Source organism: Rattus rattus, chromosome 18 (genome assembly GCF_011064425.1).
Source record: "Rattus rattus isolate New Zealand chromosome 18, Rrattus_CSIRO_v1, whole genome shotgun sequence".
Classification (NCBI taxonomy): domain Eukaryota; kingdom Metazoa; phylum Chordata; class Mammalia; order Rodentia; family Muridae; genus Rattus; species Rattus rattus.
Genome location: NC_046171.1, coordinates 25,811,277 through 25,830,206, shown reverse-complemented (window position 1 = coordinate 25,830,206; position 18,930 = coordinate 25,811,277). Strand labels below are relative to the sequence as shown.

The 18,930-nt window shown below is 46.5% G+C and overlaps 1 protein-coding gene across 2 annotated transcripts; it reads left to right on the top strand.

Moving 5' to 3' along the window:
• The first annotated feature begins 22 nt into the window (after positions 1–22).
• Anapc16 (anaphase promoting complex subunit 16) lies at positions 23–13,731 on the top strand. Of its 2 annotated transcripts, XM_032888399.1 has the most exons (5): positions 23–174; positions 667–720; positions 5,419–5,585; positions 10,820–10,894; positions 12,848–13,731. In XM_032888399.1, exons 2-5 carry the CDS (start codon positions 689–691, stop codon positions 12,961–12,963), a joined length of 390 nt encoding a protein of 129 aa, XP_032744290.1. In that variant the 5' UTR covers positions 23–174; positions 667–688; the 3' UTR covers positions 12,964–13,731. The 2 variants fall into 2 exon arrangements, with proteins under 2 accessions (XP_032744290.1, XP_032744291.1); XM_032888400.1 differs by lacking the exon at positions 667–720 and having other exon boundaries at positions 24–174.
• Positions 13,732–18,930: the final 5,199 nt, after the last annotated feature.

The following is an 18,930-nucleotide window of genomic DNA, read 5'->3' as shown; positions in this document are numbered from 1 at the left end:
CCACGCATGCGCGCCAGCACCGCCCTTACAGCCCCTACCGCCACAGGGACACCGCCATAAAATTCCCACAGCTCAGGCGGGCACGCGCACGCTGCTGTCTACGTCGTGGCGAACGAGGCCGCACTGCTTCGTCCAGGGGGCGGGGCTGTCAGTCAAAGTGCACAGGCTGCTGAGGTAAGTAACCAAGACTTCCAGAATCTTCGGTGGGGAGCTGATCCCCCTACGATCCTACCTGCCAAGACTAACTGAGTGGGTGGAAAGAAACCCTGGAGGCTCTCCCGCGCCAGGCGTATGCAGACAATTTCCTCCGACTGAGCATGCGTGGGGCGGGTTGGCGCCTGCGCAATGGGGCAGCTGCGAGCCTCCCCCTTCCTCCCGGAATTGTTGGGTGGGAAGCGTACCTTGGGTGGAGTTAGAGTGACCAGGATTAGTGTGCTGACTCCTCCCCTCTCCAGCCAGGTTCTTCATCCCACCCTGAGGGAGGTACTGCATCTTGTTAATGCGGTTGGTGATCCGTCTGTTTAGGTGGAACACCTAGTGATTTGTTAGTAGAACCCAACGGTTGTCATAATTAGCCACCTCACTGGATCCGAATCGAGTTAAGCATCTGGTTTGTTCTGAGCTTTATTTTTAAGAAGGATCTCTTTTTTTTTGTTTTGTTTTAAGACTATAAGCGGAAAGTTAATTTATGAGTGCGAGGTCGTCCCTGTCGTATACAAAGTAAGTATTTAACCACGCCAGCCATATTGTGTCCCACAAATATCCTTACTTTAACTATGAGCGCTTCCTATGCTTGTCAGCAGCTACAGAGATCCTGATAAGGCCAAGTTCCAGATATTCAATCATCAGCATTCAACAAAATCTCACTGAGTGCCTCCGTGTGGGACTGGTAGTCTCCTGGGTGGCAGAGTTGTATACTCCCCACAGAAAGAGTCATGACTGGAACTATCTCTGTCCCCTGCAGTCTTTACTGAGCTGCCAGCTCTTGTCCTATTATTTATAAATCATCCATCCAGGAGACACTATGATAAGGGTTTTATACGAGCCTCCAAGGTACAAAGGTAATTTGTTTTCTCCTTTCCAATATCACAGGACCTTTTTCACTGCCTCACACTTGCTAAGCAAATGCTCTAACCATTGAACTGTATATATCCCCAGGCCCAAGGTCATAGGTTAGATTTTTTTTTTTTTAACATATGTGTATGCCATTGCATGTGGAGGCTTGAAGCTGGTGTCTGCTGTCTTCCTCCATAGCTTTTCATAGCTTCCCTGATCCCAGAATATTCCCATTCCCGACAATCTAGCTAACAATCTTGCTGTAGGGAATCGCTTATCTTTTACCTCCCAAGTGCTGGGATTACAGGCAGCTACCACACCTGTGAGGCTTGTAAGTGACTTCAAGGGATCCCCAACTCCTCCAGTGCAAACATTTTATCCATTGAGCCATCTCTCCAGCCCCATTGCAAGATTCTCAGTAAGATCGTAAGGTGAATGTGCTGTCTGAGGGTGTAGCCCAGTGCTAGAATGTGTGAAGTGCATAACAGATAACATTGCTTGCCTCCTGAGCAGACCCTTCCCTTCGAGGACTTTTACATAGTAAGTGTGAAAAACTGGACTCTGCAGAGGGAGAACTGGGTGTGCTACTGCATACCTGTAATTCCAACACTCAGCCGGCCAAGACAGCAGAATCTTCGATTGAAGGCCAGGCTGGGCCGATCTGTTTGTCTAGGCTGTATTTATTTAATCCTTGTAACTCTTCTTAAGGTAGGCCCTACATTGTTATTGATTCTATCTTGCAGTTGAGACATCTAAGGAACAGAGAGGTCACAGCAGATAGCAAAGCCAGAATACAGACCTAGGCAGGCAGTTCTTTATACTCAGTTCATGTTTAAAGATTTACTTAGTTGTGTGTGTGTGTGTGTGTGTGTGTGTGTGTGTGTGTGTGTGTGTGTGTGTGTGTTGACCCAGGAGGTAACAAACGGGCAACAAATCCCTCAGAGCTGGAGTTGTAGGTGTCCAAACATTGAGTGCTGGGAACCTACCTTCTTACCTTCTTCAAGAACAGCAAGCACCCTTAACCTCTGAGCCAACTCTTCAACCCCCATAGTCAGTCCTTATCCACTGTTATAGTTCGCCCTCATGTACCCTAACACATCGACAAGCCATGACTCCAAAACTTAGATGACCTTTAGGAAGTCGGGTTCCTGTGGGCCGTGTAAGCATTCTAAGAACATAAATGAGTGGCTACTTGGAGTTATAGGAAATCAGTCAATCCCCAAGCTCAGCATTTGCAGTGTAGGGGTGGTTGTTCTGTTTACCCCGTAATGATGGCAGTCAAAACTAGAAACTGAGGTGTAGCTCAGAGTGGGACATGCACTTAACAGGGCCCTGGCTTTCATCTTCAGCACCAGAAAGAAAAGAAACCCAAAGAAACCTTAAGCAAATCATTAGAGGCAGGCAGACATCTTTCAGGTGTCCCTCCTCTCCTCAGGAAAGGGCTTATGTAAAGTTAACCTGTGCTGATGCTGACTCAGCACTGTTTTCCCACTCCAGCTGTTTTGTGTATGGAGCTATAGTTCTGAGAATTGGGAAGAAAGTAAGATGAAAGGGAATTCCTTTGATGAGTTCCAGCTTAGAATAGTCACTGTGGCTAGCCTTTGAAGCTGACTGGCAGGCGCCTGGGTGCTCTGCGATTCAAAATCCAACGCAGTAGCAACTAAATAGAACATCAGGGTGGAAGTCGAAAAGATCAGAGTTTAAAATCTTAGTTGAGGAAAATAAATGGTTCTCAGTGGGCTCTGCTCTAAATTGGGAGGAAGTAAAGCCAGAGCTGCTCTCCAGGGAGAGGCTGAGTGGTCTGTATGCTTCCCTTTATCCCACTAGGGATGGGTTAGAGAGAGGCTTGGACCCCGTCATCAATACTTAAGTCTCTTTTAAGGAACGATTAAAAGTTTACTAGGCTATATTTCAAGCTGATGTACCACAAAAGAGAAGTTATAAATTCCACAGAAAGGGTTACTTTCCCTGAACAAGTAAATTCTGAAAGTAATGTAAGGGCAAAATTGAGAGTATTGTCAGTGTGGCTGGGCTTGCAGGCAGAGTCTTTTATACCATCACTGAGAGGCCCATGGGTCCCTGTGAGTGTGAGGCCAGCCTGAACTGCATAGCAAGTTCCAGAACAGCCAGAGCTAAGCAGTGAGACCCCATTTAAAAAAAAAAAAAAAAGTTGAAAGGAAAAGAGCTAGTTAATGAGTTTGCATTTATTCATAACAGGCTGCTAGTCTCACAGCAGCAGTTTTACTATTAGCCCATGTCAGTGTTCATTAGTGCAACCTACGACGGCCATATGATGCAACTAGAAACCAGGCTCTGCCTCTCTGACAGCCACATGTCACTGCCACGTAGTTCTGGGCCAGCAGCCACCATCTCAGGTTGCGTGTACCACTTTCCTTAGAAGGAAACGAGATGGTCTAGACATAAAGGATTTACAGGAACGTAGTATTCTCTAGTATTTTTCTGTTTAAAAAGTGTTTCAACTTTTTCAGCGTTGGGGATTGAAACTAGAGCATGAAATGTTTATAGCTTGTGCTCCCCCCACTGAGTCATAACCCAGCCTTCAACTTTTTCTAGCAAGTATGTCAGAACTAAGGGGGAAATAAGTAAAAACGACTCAGCACAATTCCCCTTGACCATAACAGAGGGAGTTGTGCTTTTATTAGTTTGGTTTTTTGTTGTTGTTGGGTTTGTTTGGTTTTTTGTTTTTTGTTTGTTTCCTTTTTTTTTTTTTTTTCATTTTGTTTTGTCCAATTGAGGGATCTTATGTATCCCAGCCTGGCCTTGAAGTTGCTATAATCAAAGATGACCTCCAACTTCTGGTTCTTCCACCTCTGTCTCCCAGGTACAAGAATCTTACTCTGTGCCACCATGCCTTGTTTATGTGGCACTGGAACTAAGCTTCCTCTATACTAGGCAGATACTCCTAAGTAAACAATATCCACAGCCCTGGAAAATTCATTTTAAAGATTGTTTCAAAGCCAGCCGTGGTGGCACATGACCATAATCCCAGAACTTGGGAAGGTGACACAGTGGGGTTGCCGTGAGTATCGTTCAGACCAGGTCAGGATAGATAGTAAGTTCCAGGCTAGCAAATTAAGACCTTCTCTATAAATAGATAAAGTCTTTTTTTTCAATGCTGAAATCTGTATAATACCAAGATTAGCCATTGTCCATTGTTATTGAAACAGGCTCTCGGCTATGTTTCCAGGTTACAAAATCCCTTGCCTCAGCCTCCTGTGTAACTAGAATGTCCCAGTATACACCACTACTCCTGTGTAAAGTCATTTGTTCAGTTAAATACTAGAATTCTGACCCAGTGAGAAACCACTAGCCCCATTATTGAAATTTTATCTAGTATTTTTAAATGGACATAAATAGCTTTTCAGTTACATTATTAGACACAACATGAAACTGATGGCTACCAAATTGGGCAGAACTAGAATATCAGAGAATTTCCAAGGTGCAGGTTCTAAGTGGCATAAACATGGTACTAACCAGTCTTAAAATATATACTGTAGAGTCTTCTTAGGCTTCTGAGGCTGTGTTCTTGTTCTGAGTTTTATGAGACGTGTTCATTACTGGGGTCCGGGTTTTCAGATGGGATGCAGAATTAGGCCCACAGATGCTCTCAGTTCATGAAGGACCATTGTTTCTGAGATTTGAGCCTGAATTATTTTTGTTCCAGCTTTGGGGCGCCACCAAGTGTTGGATTTAGGTATGACATTTAGATGAAAAGATTAATGAGTTCTTAATGAACGTGCCAATATGAATTTCCTCACTGATTTCCCTTCCTTGGGAACAGAACACAGTGTTATTCTGGACTCCTACTTGGAAAACCTGATAAGCGAACTTGGTGGTGTGGCTTGGCTTGGTGAGGAGTGTATCCAAGACAAACTGTCCTGTGGAGTAGTATTATTTTATCTGTGGTCCCATTTTTGCCTTGGCCCTGCCATATCTCCCTTCATAACTCAGGAATTATCCACATTCAGTCCAAGTGGCATAATTCGTTAATGGGAGAAAATAGGGCTCTCTAAGTAGGCAAGGTTTCTTTTGGTTTTGGTTTTGGTTTTTGGTTTTTCAAGACAGGGTTTCTCTGTCTATCCTGGAACTCATTAGGTAGACCAGGCTGGCTTCCAGTTCTCACGTATCGGCCTGTTTCTAGCTCCTGAGTGCTGGGATTAAAGGTGTGTCCCACCATACCCATTCAAGCTCTTCTTAAACATGATTTACTTGAAAACCTGCGTGACATTATAAAAGACTATATAAGGATGGAGGACAGGGAAAGCTGGTCCTACTGGGCCAGAATGAAGTGTCGTCCATCTGGCTTTATAAACTTGCCAATTGCTGTTTTTTTTCCTCTAGTGAAGAGAGACTTCTACTGGAGGGAATGGCCGCCTCCTCGTCCTCATCTTCAGCTGGTGGGGTCAGTGGAAGTTCTGTCCCCGGATCTGGTTTCAGTGTGTCCGACCTTGCCCCACCACGGAAAGCTCTGTTCACCTACCCGAAAGGAGCTGGAGAGATGCTAGAAGGTGATCTCATGCTGTGTTTGCTGAGTAATTGGCTTCAGACCTTCAGTGCATGTAAAATGTAAAGGAGCTGGGGCTGGGGGCCCTTGAGTAACCTGACCAGGGTTGCCACTGGCTCCGGACCCTCTTGATCTCCTGCTCCAGGTGGCCTTGTAACGCCTGTTATGTATCTTCTTTTTAGTGAGTATCTACCCCACCAGAGAGGCCTGAAGGGGAAATAAGAGTTAATGTATTTACCTCTGTGAAGGTGACTCTCATGGGCCACTGCCAGACATGGCTGTGTGACCGCATGGTTTATAGCACTGGAGATAGATTTGCAGCCACTGTCTTAGCACACAGACTGGCTGGCCAGAAATAGGTCACGGGCAGCAGCCATGAAATGGTGTTAGTGACTGGAACGTATCGGATTCATGTTAGGTAAACTGGTGATTCATGGTAGAAGCATAAGACTCATGTGAGACACTGAACTTAAATATGTCTTGCCAGGCAGATGTCTCTAAGTTCTAGGCCAGCCTCTTCTTCATAGTGACTTCCAGGCCAACTAGGGGTGTACAGTGAGACCCTCTTTCTTAGAAAGAGAGAGACAGAGACAGAGAGAGACAGACGGGGGGGTGGGGGAGGGAAGGGAAAAGAAAGGAAAGGAAAGGAAAGAAACAAAAGAAGCTAAATGCACATGTCTGGGCCCACCCTGTGGGTCTTGGGTTAGCCTGGGACAGTAAAATGTTTTGACCAGTGTCCAAGGCTTCTCATTTTTAAAAATACTGACGGAGAATCCATTAAGGACTCAGAATTCACTAGAGTCAAGCAATGAATTTTTTCTGACTTATAAAATGGTCTTTTTTGCTTTAAATCTTGCATATGTATATGTATATATTTTAAATTAATTAGGTGATATATCTGAGAAAGGTACAAACTATATTTAGGGACTGGCTTTTTAGGGCAAACATTTATATCAGATGCTTTAAATAAAACAGTTTCAGGTTAAACTATGCCAAAGCAGTGTTGGGGACTGGACCCAGTGGGCTCATGCACTCTTTGACCTGACTCTTTTGCATGCCTGGCAACTCTAGTACCATAAGGCTCTGGGGTTGTTCACATCTGCTTGGTAGAGAAGCAGCTGGGACGCATGGTGTGGAAGGTGGTGTATGGGGCATGCGCACTTTCTGCAGTGCCTTTTTGTTGGTCTCCATTTGTGTTGATATTCAGGCTGGTATCACCAGGTCTGACTGGAAATAGAGGCTTTGGTCTGTATTTGGCACTAAAAGTGGATTACAGCTGTAGCTCTCTGCAGCAGGGATGTAGTTAAGGAGTTTGCCACAAAACAAATGGCAAGGTGAAGCTATTTAAATTGCTTAACGATCTTTATAGACCAGAAGAGGGTCAGTACTTAACACTGCTTCAAGAGAAAAGTCATTTGAGTTAGTCAGAGCTCACATTCTAATAGGTTTATATCTAGCCATTCTCATTACCTCATTAAGAAATCAATTGGACTCTATCGGATGGTGGGTTTATCACATGAAAACTCACGGTGCACAGTTGTAGCCTCTCTTGTCCCAGAGTCTCCCTAGTAATCTTAAAAACTGCTTACAATGGAAGACAACTGACTTTGCCAAATCAAGTATCTGACATACTATTGAATATCAAGATGCAGAAAAGGGGCTGGCGAGATGGCTCATCTGGTAAAAGGTGCCTGCCTCCAAGTCTAACCACATAAGTTTGATCCCTGGATTTGATGGTGGGAGAAGAGGACTGATTCCCAAAAGTTGTCCTCTGGCCTTCCCATGAGGACCCATACATAAGTAAATAAATGTCATATTTAAGAAAATGAAAAGAGGGCTAAAGAGAAGGCTCAGTGGTTAAGACAACTGACTGCTCTTCTTATCAGAGGTCCTGAGTTCAAATCCCAGCATCCACATGGTGGCTCACAACCATCTGTAATGAGATCTGATGCCCTCTTCTGGTGTGTCTGAAGACAGCTACAGTGTACTTATATATAATTAATTAATTAATTAATCTTTTTTTGAAAAAAAGGAAAGAGAGAAAGTGAAAAGACCACCATTACCCCCACAGAGTCTGCCAGAGTTTGGTTCTGCCTCAACCTCCCCTCTTATACCTCCTCTGAATTCCACACCGGTGCCTTATCCATGGATACTGAAGTCTCTTGCGGAAAAAGACATGATATTTATATGATTGGTGTATATCCTTCCACGACGCACTCCTAGATATGAGATGACAAGAATGTCAGCTCTCGAGGTGACCCCACCTCTATCAAAGCCTTTTTCTTCTTTGTTGTCCCTTTCATTTGTTTTTGAGTCTCATGTAGTCCAGGCTTGATCTCTAACCCCTTGAGCTCCTTACCTCCTCCTCCTCCTGCCTCCCAAGTGCTGAGACTGCAGACATATACTACTACATCTGCTTTATTTCATGGTGGGGACCAAACCCAGTGGTGCCAACTGAGTACGTCCCTAGCCCCCGTTCTTTTTCACATTAGTGTAATGGAAGAGGACAATGAAAACAAGCCATGCTGATGGAATGAAGTAGCCCCAGCACCCAGGAGGCTGAGATGAGAGAACTGTTGGGAGTTCAGTGATAGCCTAGACTACCTAGAGACGTCCATGCTAGGCTGGGCAGAGTCAGACTTTCTAAAAGGGGGGGAAGGGGTAGAGAAAGGTTGAAGAAAGGTTGCCATTGAAAATAAGGAACAGGGGGTTGGGGATTTGGCTCAGTGGTAGAGCGCTTGCCTAGCAAGTGCAAGGTCCCCAGCTCCAAAAAAAAAAAAAAAGAAAGAAAGAAAGAAAGAAAGAAAGAAAGAAAGAAAGAAAGAAAGAAAGAAAGAAAGAGAAAGAAAGAAAATAAGGAACAGGGGCTAGAGAGATGGCTCAGCGGTTAAGAGCACTAGCTGCTCTTCCAGAGGTCCTGAGTTCAATTCCCAGCAACCACATGGTGGCTCACAACCATCTGTAATGAATCCAGTTTCCTCTTCTGGTGTGCATGAAAACAGCACTCACATATATTAAATAAATAAATCCTTAAGAAGAATTAAAGAGTCAAGTTTGGGTGTGGGTCATAATCCTGACAGGTTCAACTTGATGTTGCCTGGCCCTGAATCTAGGATATAAATCCAAACAACCTGTATTTAGCCTCTCAGATGAACTTCTTGTCACATCTGCTGTCTGCTAAGAGCAGCACACAGGGAGCTTTAACAGTCTCCTGCCCTCTGCGAACATTGCTCTCACCCAATTATTAGTGAGCAAATTAGAGTGTGCCTTCCAGCCCAGAAGTGGCTGTATTAGGGCCCTCACAGGCCACTGGCTTATATAAATCACAGTTGCCTACTGTGAAGTAATTAATATCTTTTAAATGAAATTTCTTAGCGTTGAATTGAATGGAGTTGGTGATACAGTTTGGGCCATCAGTGAACTTTTACCACATGTGATCTTTGCTTGTCCTTTAAAAGGACAGCTGATGCACTCTTGGCTGGTCGCCTCAGGCTGACGCCTGGGAGAGATGCCAGCCTTTAGATTGGTAGATGTGGTTCCAGAAGCAGTGGACTGGGACGAGCAGTGAATAAGTACAAGATAAAAAGGAAGCAGGAGGCTTCGTAGTCAGTGCAAAGCGGCGTGTGAACAGGAATGCAGTGTTGAGCCTGACGTGTGGAGAGTCATACCCTGACACCTTTATGAAAGGTGAGCTTCTGTCTTTGCTTTGGAACTCATGACCAAGAAAGATAGGCCACTGTGATAGCTTAAGTGTGGTGTCCTAGTGCTTAAATGAGGGTGGGAGGCAGCTCCCCATACAGCACTTGACCCTTACAGCCCATAATTCCATCTCCTGCAGTTCAGGACCACCGCCTGGGAAGTCGACTCTACTAGTGTGTCTCGCTCTTTGCAAAGTGAGTGGTGGGTTGTAGGTGAGCTCTTTAAGAAGGATGCCAGTGTGTTGTTTCCATGCAAGGCCATAATACACCGCGTCCTTGGTGTCAAGGGTTCTCGGCAGCTCCTTCACCTGGTGGACTCTGGAGCTGCCCACTGCTCTCTGCTCTTATAGATACAGTTCTTGATGTCATTAGCATTCTAGATCTTTACACCAGTCAGAAGCAAGGGGTACACCAGCCATGGTGGTGTTCTAGGTCTCACCTCCAGTACCTCAAGAAAGAAGGATAAAAAGACTTGAACTTAGAGACTACTCATCCTAAGAGTGGTCTCTCTATCTCTACCTATCTATCTATCTATCTATCTATCTATCTATCTATCTATCTATCTATCTATCTATCTGGCATTGATTTGAAGGTAGTAAGACCGGAAGCCCTCCTGGTTGTGTGTTCACACCGTTCAGATAGAGTCAGTATCTGGACTTTTGCCTTTGATCACCCAGACTTGTAAAGAAAGGCTGTGTGAAGCTCAGCACGAGCCTAGAGTGTGTTAGTGTCTCCCTGTCACTTAATCCCACAGCAGTCCATGACTGACGAGTGGGTGCTGACATCTGGCAGTGCTAGTGTGAACTCCTACCTCGAGAGGGACAGCTGCGTCCTCTCTTCCATTTTTCTGGGAATTCCTGCAATAAAACACTTGCCCTGGGGGGTTGCCGCCCTCTCCTACGTGGGTTATCTTTAGGGATGTGTTTTGTAGGGTCAGCCTTGGCACTGATGGCGTCATGACTGAGCTAGCCACCTTTTGTTGGCAGTTGTTGGCACCAGCTCAACACTAGGCTCTGAGCTTGCACCATTTTCCTTATCAGGATCCGACTGCAGTGCTCGGTTTGGTTGGAAGGTCAAGGTTACCATTTGTGCTTACAGAATGAAGTTTCCCAGCAAGGTTTTCTGATGGTCGTGATGATGTCATTTGATAAATTAGAGGTCAACAGCTGTTTTTCCCTTGGCTGTTTTTTAGACTGGAAGTAATTAGAGTTCTGTCACAGTAAGTCACACAAGTACCATATAGTTGTTTGCCTGCTATACAGAAGAGAACAGGTCAGGAGGCAGGCAGTGGTAACTAGGACACCAGGCTAAGGCTTCTTGTTTTTGTTTTTGTAACACTATTTTTGAACTCTCTAACAAGTAGAACTATTTTAATATTAGGTATAGAGAGGTAGCTTGTACAGAGCAGTGTTCTAAAGGATCCCCTTTGTTCTCACCAGAAACACCTTAGACCTCAAATGGAGAAGCAGGGAATGAGTGCACAGCCTCTCTTGCTTTGCCAGAAGCTATTAAAGCTAATGCCTGTGCCTTTCGCTTGTAGATGGCTCTGAGCGATTCCTCTGTGAGTCGGTGTTTAGCTATCAAGTGGCATCCACGCTTAAACAGGTGAAACATGGTGAGTATAAGACCTGCTGTCCTGTGCATTTATGGGAAGTGAAGGGACACAGCCTATGAAAGGTCACTGCTATGGCAAAAGCCGCACACTGGTTAAGTGGACCTTCTGAATTGAAGGACATTCTAAAATCTTGTTGAGCTTGAAAATCCCCTTGGAGGTTTGAAGTTGAAGCCCCAGGTTCAGTTCTCTAGTGGAGCTGCTGCTGCCTGCTCCTCAACTGCCTTTGTCCCCTCTCCTGAGACTAGCTACTGCTCCCCTTCAGACACTACATTCTTCTAGTGTCTGTAGCGCCTTCTGCCCTGTGGAAGCCCTGAACTCCGGGTGGCACATGCACTTCACTGAGTCTCAACATGCACCAGTCCTCCCAGGTCAAACCACGGCAGCTTCCGCCTCAGCCACGAGAGCTGGGATTGCAGACATGAGCCCCGAAGACCACCTCCATGATTTAGCATCTAGCACATCTGAGAGAGTGACTGTAGTAATTATCTTTTTACTCTTCACAGTGCTAGGGCTCAAACAAGGAGCACGGCATACACTAGCATGTGCTTCACCACTGGGGCTCATCCCCAGCCCCTCATAACTGAGAGGCTTTCCCTTAATTATGTTTCTTATTATTTTCTCATTCTGAAACTCATTTCTGAAATTCTGAAACGCGTAGCCCAGGCTAGCCTAGAACTCAGAGCACTTCTCCTGCCTCCACTTCCCAAGTCTGTCTGTCTGTCTGTCTCTGAGTGTCTCCCCTCATACCCTCTCTCCCCCTCTCTCTCCCCTCATCTCTGTCTCTGTGTGTGTATGTGTGTCCCCCTGTCTTTCCCTCACACTCACACTCTCTTTTTCTGTTTTTAATTATGCACGTATTGGTGTGTGCAAGTGAGAGCGAGGACCTCGAGGGCCTAATGATGACAGAGACTCCTGGAGCTGGAGTTACAAGTGGTTGTGAGCCGTCTGACAGGGGTGCTGGGAATTGAACTCAGGGCCTCTGCAAGAGCACTCTGCTCTTAACTGCTGAGCCGTCTCTCCAGCCCCTCTCTTTTCTTTATTAAGAGATGGTAGGGCCTCACTTTTGAGTCCCTCTCCTGCTACAGGATCTACTTTGCTGCAGCAATAAACCCTGCTTGCCTCTGAGCAGAGGGAAGTTGTTAATACAGATTTAAACATAGGGATTAGTAGGATTAGTAGAGAGAGACCTTAGGAAAAGGAGAGCACATACCCAAGTATGGGTGTGGGCTCCGCAAGAGAGTCACCTATATTTCTTAAGAACTGTATTTAAAATTATCTTAATATAAAAAACTTTGCAGACTCAGAGAAAGAAAAGAACATGGAAGCCCCATCTTGAGATTTGGTCCTGGAAAGGGCTGAGTCTGAAGGGAGATAAAGGGGTGACAGACCTTGCCTGGTTCAGACAGCAAGAGAAAAAACAATGTTCAGATAAGAGCTGGAGAGATGGCACAGCAGTTAAAAGCCCTGGCTCTTCTTCCAGAGGACCTGGGTTTCGTTTTCAGCACCCACAGGGTGGCTCACAAGCATCCGTAACTCTTGCTGTAGGGGATCTGACACCCCCTTCTAGCTTCCCTAGTCACACACACATACATATAAATAATAAGCAAATAATGAGAATGAACGGATTCAGGAAGTTAGCCAGTGCCAACCTCTGCCCACCATGTACATGACATACGTCCACATACATGTATACATACACACAAAGGGCAGTGTGCATGGAAGCCGATAGAGCCCAGTGGTGGAGCACTTGACCCTGGAATGCAGGTGAGTGGAGAATGGCTAGAAAAGGGGAGTTTGGTTTGGTTTGGTTTGTTTTCAAAAGTTTGTCTTCAGACCTACATAAGTAAGGAAAGTCTGCCTTGAGATTAAGCCTAGATAGTTGTCACGTTGGTAACTTTGGTGGCAGTCTAATGGGAAGTGTCCTGGTGTGTGCTATCTCTTGACTCTTTACAGATCAGCAAGTCGCTCGGATGGAGAAACTGGCTGGTTTGGTGGAAGAGCTGGAGGCTGACGAATGGCGGTTTAAACCCATTGAGCAGCTGCTGGGGTTCACACCCTCCTCGGGTTGATGATGCTGCATGGTCTCCCAGAGAGTCTCGGCTGTACTGTGAGCTGCATTGCATGTCTGAGTTCACATCCATACGGCTCCTCTGTTTCTATTAATAGGCAACAGGTGCTCCTGTGAGACGGCACTGGGGTGTTTTTCACATTCGTGTTCTGAAAAGTATTGGGCAGCACTTGGGAAGCAGGAGCAGGAGGATCTCTGTGAGTTCAAGGCTAGCCTGATCTACATGGAGTTCCAGGACAGCCAGGGCTATGTAGAGAGCCCCTGTCTCAAAAATAAAAAGAAGTATTGGGGATCGGATGACCACAGGCCTTTCAGAGAACCAGGAGAGTTGGGATTTAGGAGACATTTAGGACACGTGCCAGAATCAGCCAGATGAGTGGCGTATATCCTGTCATTCAGAGAGTGTCTGGAAGCTTTCACCAGCCAAGCCCAAGGTCAGCATCTGTCACTTCATGGTCACAGCCCAAACATTTCTCTTCACACAGAAATGTGATTTCAGCTCAGGGACTGTCCAGATGGGAACTTTAAAGTATTCTTTCCTTCTCTATTCTTAGACATTTAATATTACTGATTATTTTTCTCGCCTCTTACCACATGGCAAATGGTGCTACTCTACCCCATCTCTGCCCTACCAAAATTGCTTTTTGAATGTCACAGCACTTGAAAACATGAAGTGACCTAAATCCTTTTAGACCCAGAAGTCCTTAGTCCAGCTTGCTGGGGTATGAAAGCAATTCTGTAGCAAATAAATCCTTGCAAGAGCTCCAAATTGGTGTGCTTATCCTTTCAAAGTCGGGGGGATTTAGACAGAGAGGAGAGGCCAGGTGAGTTTTCCCTTAGATTCTGCAGTCACTTCTCTTAAGTAAACAGTAGGTTTGCTTTGCTGTGAGCTGTTCGCTTGTATAGAAGTTCCAACTTACTGCTACCTCAGTCGACGTAACAGTTTGTTGGTTCATTCATTTGGAACCTCGTCTCTCCATAGCTAGGCTGGCTTCAAACTTATAGTCATCCTTCTGCCTCAGCCTAATATGTCTGAGGATTACCCTCCTCTCTTCACTAGGTTTTTACAGGATGATAAAGAAAAGCCTGGATGACCAAGACCTTGTCATGACCCACACCACTGCACAGTTAGGAGTGCTCTGTCACATACACATCTGCCCGAACTGCTTACAGTTGCTTAATTATAGATAAATTTAATCCTTCATCTCAGGAGTTCAAACTGTTTAGCACAGAGTCCCTGTCAGGGACGAGTTAGCCTCACTCACTCGGGAAAGGCTAAGCCAGTGAAGATAAACTGCTGTGCAGGGTTGCATAGCTCAGGCAGAAGACAGCCCTGTGAGTGGGAGTGGATGAAAACTGACCGATTGTGGAGCCCACTGCTCTTGTCTGAAGCAGACCAGAGCTTGGGAGTACCGGCCCACAGCCTCACCCTCTGTAGTCTGCTCAGCCACTGTGAAAGGCCATTCCCAGCTGCTTCCCTAGAGAGCAGTGGGATTCCCAAGTGCAGTGAGCCCTCTGGTTTCATAGTGAAACCACCTCCCTTTGCCCCTGGTACTTACACTTACTACAGAGCATTTCCTCGTTTAGGTTGAGCATTTCTTAATGTGACCTTGAACATTAAAGAGAAGCCAGGCTTGGTATCACACACCAGTAATTCTAGCACTTGGGAGGTGAAAGTGGAAGAATTAGGATTTCATGGCCAGCCTGGGCTACATAAGACCTTAGAGAGAAGCTAGCAAGAAGATAATGGAAGAGATTAGAGAGACACGGGGCTCCTTTGTGAATGTTTCTCATGAATCACTCAGCTGTTACAGGCCCTCCCAACAGAGCCCTGGCTACTCTTTTAAAGGTGTGTTCCAGCTCTCTGCACCTTTCATTGGCTGTTGTCTCTCACCCCCAGTCTGCCTCTGACTCATCTCTCACTGTGTCACTATCAGGCCTTAATTAGCCCTTTCTATAGCTAAATACTACCCCACACATACCATGGAAGAGGGGCATGAGGTCCAGAGCAAGCTGCATAGCTGAGGTCCAGTCTGCCAGCCCCAAAAGCTCAGACTCTATGAAACATGGTATTGTAATCCCCAGCCTTAAATTTGTACAGTGAAAGCTCCTGGGGCTGGTAGGATGGCTCAGTCAGTAAGGTGCCTCCCAAGCACAAGGGCCTGGGTGTCATCCCCAGAACCCGCATGAAGCCAGACGTGGCAGCATTCGCAAAGAACCAGCCCCGAGGAGGCAAAGCTAGGAGTACTTACTGGAACCAGTCTAATATTCGGTGAGCCTCAGGCCACTGAGAAACCGTGCTTCAAAGGACATGGTTGGCACCCCTGAGGATGGTATAAATTCCTCCACCCTACACGTGGACACGCCTACACACATGCATACACATCAAGGGGAAATGCTAAAACTTGTGTGTTGGTACAGCAAATTGTCACTGTCCTGCCTTCTACCCTGAGGCCTCGTAAGGAGGACTCTGAAGCACAGTGGAGGCTTGTTTACCTGGTTGCCCCTAATAGACTCAAACGTAAACTTTGATGATTTGGTTTTTTTAGACAGGGTCTTGAGTACCCAGGTTGATTTTGAACACAGGTCTCAGGTAACCCAGGCTGGTCTTGGAGTCTTGATTCTCTTCCTCCTACCTACTAAGTGCTAGCATTAGCAGATATGTGCTACCGGGCCAATCGAAGCTGTCCACTTTTAACTTTGCATTTAATTATTTAGTAAGAACATTCAAATGCAGGGTTAAGGAGCTGGAGAGATGGCTCAGTGAAGTGGAACACTTGTTCTTGCAGAGACCTGGGTTTCATTCCTAGTACCCACGTAGCGGGTCACAACCATCTAAAACTCCATTTCCAGGGGTTCCAATAACTACCTCTTCTGACCTCCTCAGGCATCAAGCACAAATGTGGTGCACATACATACATGCATGCGGATAAAATATCTTTAACAACGACAACAACAGTAAAGGACAGATAGTAATGTGGGAGTTAGGTCTTAACCTCATTGGCCCCAGACTTCTGGGCGTACATGATCTTCCTCCTTTGCTTCCCAAATAGTTAGTACTTACAAATGTGTGCCACCATGCCAAGCCCAGAGTTTCTCATATGAATTTTCTAGTACTGTGGGTGGTGTATATATATGCATGCATATGTAAGTGCATCTGTGTATGCCTGTGAGGGCCAGAGGCTGGTATCGGGTGCCTTCCCAGTCACTTTCCACCTTTCTTTTTGAGATAGGGTTTGGGGTTTGTCTGCCTCCCCTGTACTGGGATTACAGATGCACTCTACTTACTGTTCCTAGCTTTTCATGTGGGTACTCGGGGTCCTCATGACTAAGACACACACACTTTTAGTTTGTTTTTGGCACAGGATTTCATGTAGCCAAGCCTGGCCTCAAATTTACTATGCAGCAGAAGATGGCTTTGAACCCTGGTCCTGCCCCTGAGGGTTGAGGCCACAGGCATGTGCCACCAGGTTGGGCTTGAGAGGTGTTGTTTGTCAATGGCACCCTATACCTGATGCTCTTGTGGCCTGTCAGTGCTCCATCACTGTACACCAGCCTTCTGACGCAGCCAGCTTCTGACGCAGAACTTTCTTTGCCATTCCTTTGCAGCTGTGGCTTCTCTCTCCTCACATGGTCAGGTGCCCCTGACTCCTCTGTTCCCAGTCAAGTTCAAGAGTTGTAGAAACTTTGACCCTTAAGGCCGGGAACCTCTACCTCCATAAATGACGGAGGTAGAATCAGAAGAGAGCCACCCTGCTGTTCCAGGCAGAAAGGTTAGAAAGGCCACCAGTGTTTTACCAAAGCACCTAATGTTGCCTGAGTATCTTGGCAGGCCTCTTTATAATTGCCTGAAGTGCCACACGAGATAAGTCTTAAGTGACAGATACTTGAGAATGAAACCTTGGACAACAAGCAGAGCATAAATGACACCAGATTGTTTTCCTGTTTTCCCAAAGTGGAGTCTGGGAAGGAGATGGCCCAAGAAGAGGAGGAGGGGGAGGAGGGGGAGAAAGAGGAGGAAGAGGAGGAAGAGGAGGAGGAGGAACTGGGTCTCATTGCTTGGCACACCAGCTTCTGAGCATCCCTTTATTAGCATCTGGTCAAAGGGGGTCTTAGATCCGGGAGAGGTGAGTTCACCTGGCTTACAAGGCAGGACCTGCTGTGCCTGCTGGACTGTGTACCTGGAACATAGAACAGGGCCAGGCTGTCACTCAGTGGCAGGGCACGTCCTTACCGAGCATGCACACAGCCTGGTTCATGACAGACACTGCAGAGTAATGGAATAAAGCATTTAACAGGCCTTTTCTGTTGTCAAGGGCTGGAATTTGTATTAGTTACTTTTTGTTGAACCTGTGACCGACCAGATACCTGGCAGAATTCATTTAAGTCGAGAGAGATTTAATTTAGCTCTCAGTACAGTTGAGGGAATACCATGGCAGGGAATGCATAGGCTAGACGTGGTCTGTGGCTTAGGGAGTGTATAACAACTGCCAGTTACATGGCTCAACCAGAAAATAGAGCCCGACTGGGAGCCATGCAAGCCTATAATGCCCACAGCCTTCCCCTACAGCCTTAAGTCTACCAGCCAGGGACAGTGTGTTCAAACACACAGCCTGCGAGGGACATTTCACATTCATATCATACCAGGATTGAGCTGGGGGCCTTGTCTTGACAAAACAAGTGCTCTCCACTAAGTGGCATCCTGAAACATTTCTCTAGTCTAAACACTCGCAGTTTCCAGTGCAAAATGCACAGTAGAGTACTGTCTGAGGTAAGACCGGGCAGAGGGAAGACTGCCCTAGAACTCAGCCCAGACCCTGTTCTCCCAGCTGCTACTCTGATGGGCATAAGCTGTGGAACAAATAGAAACTTCCAAAGCAGCCATGCGGCACATGATTCTGTCCTTGCATGAGGCAAAGCCAGGGCTGCTAGTGGCTCCCTGCCCACATGCAAATGGCACAGCAGCAGTGCACTTTGTCAGCATCCACCGCCAGGCTCTGCTTCACACACTGGTTTTCCAGTCTGTCCAGTCTCCCTGAGAGTTGCTTTCCCAAGCCAGCGTGTGTCATTATAACACGCTGTCCAGAGCTGATAATGAAACAGCCTGTTGGCTACTGCTTCCAGAAGGGGAGGGCAGCTTCTCTACACACACCAAGCTCTAACTCAGCCTCTGTAGGTCCGTCGGATGATGGACTGTGGTGCAGAGCAAGGCGAAGTCCTCAGCTCCCAGAGTCTATGGGAATAGGATACATAACAAAGGAACTTCAGTAGAAAGTTTAGGGTGCTGTAAGATACCACAGCAGAGAGGAGAGATCCAGCTGGGTCACAGAGGACTGAGAATGCTTTCCAGAAAGTGGGGAGGGGTGTGGGTAGACCTAGACCTAAGCAAAAAGCAGGTGGGAATGAGAACTTTCTAGGTGTGAATGGGTTGGGAGTCCTTTGGGTAAGCAAGGATCAGTGCTTTGTGAACTACGGGTAGCTTGCCATGGATGGCTTGGCAAGCAGTGAGACTAGGACCTGCAAGTTCTCTGAGCAGTGTGAGCTTGGACCCCTCAGTGACTGGGAGCCACTGAGGGCTGAGAAGAGGAAATGCCATGATCTGTTCTGATGCAGAGAGCCGAGCTGAAGGCATGGTAGAGCACTGGCAGTGGGCCGAGATGGAGTCAGAAATGTCTGCCCCTGGAGTTGAAGATAGGAGGGTGGATCTCATCCAAGAGCTGCTCCAGAGTGCCCTGGAAAGGACTTGGTGGTTGGTGGAATTTGCCAGACTTAGGGCAGACAGCCAGATTTCTTGTGTCAGGTAATACCATTAGCTAGGACAAGAGTTTGCAGACAGGAGCAGGTTAAGGAAGCCTCCTGAGACTGTGAGGCTAGGGTCTAAGAGCTGGCTGTAACTTGGATTCCTGATTCAGCAGCCTAGAGATGTTTGTAAGGCACAGGAAGGTAAGGAGTGTAACTCGGTGGCACG

Coding starts and splice junctions, on each gene's coding strand:
- Anapc16 (XM_032888399.1), top strand. CDS start 689: ATGAGTGCGAGGTCGTCCCTGTCGTATACAAA. Junction 721..5,418: donor TCGTCCCTGTCGTATACAAA/GTAAGTATTTAA, acceptor TTTTTCCTCTAG/TGAAGAGAGACTTCTACTGG. Junction 5,586..10,819: donor AGCTGGAGAGATGCTAGAAG/GTGATCTCATGC, acceptor TTTCGCTTGTAG/ATGGCTCTGAGCGATTCCTC.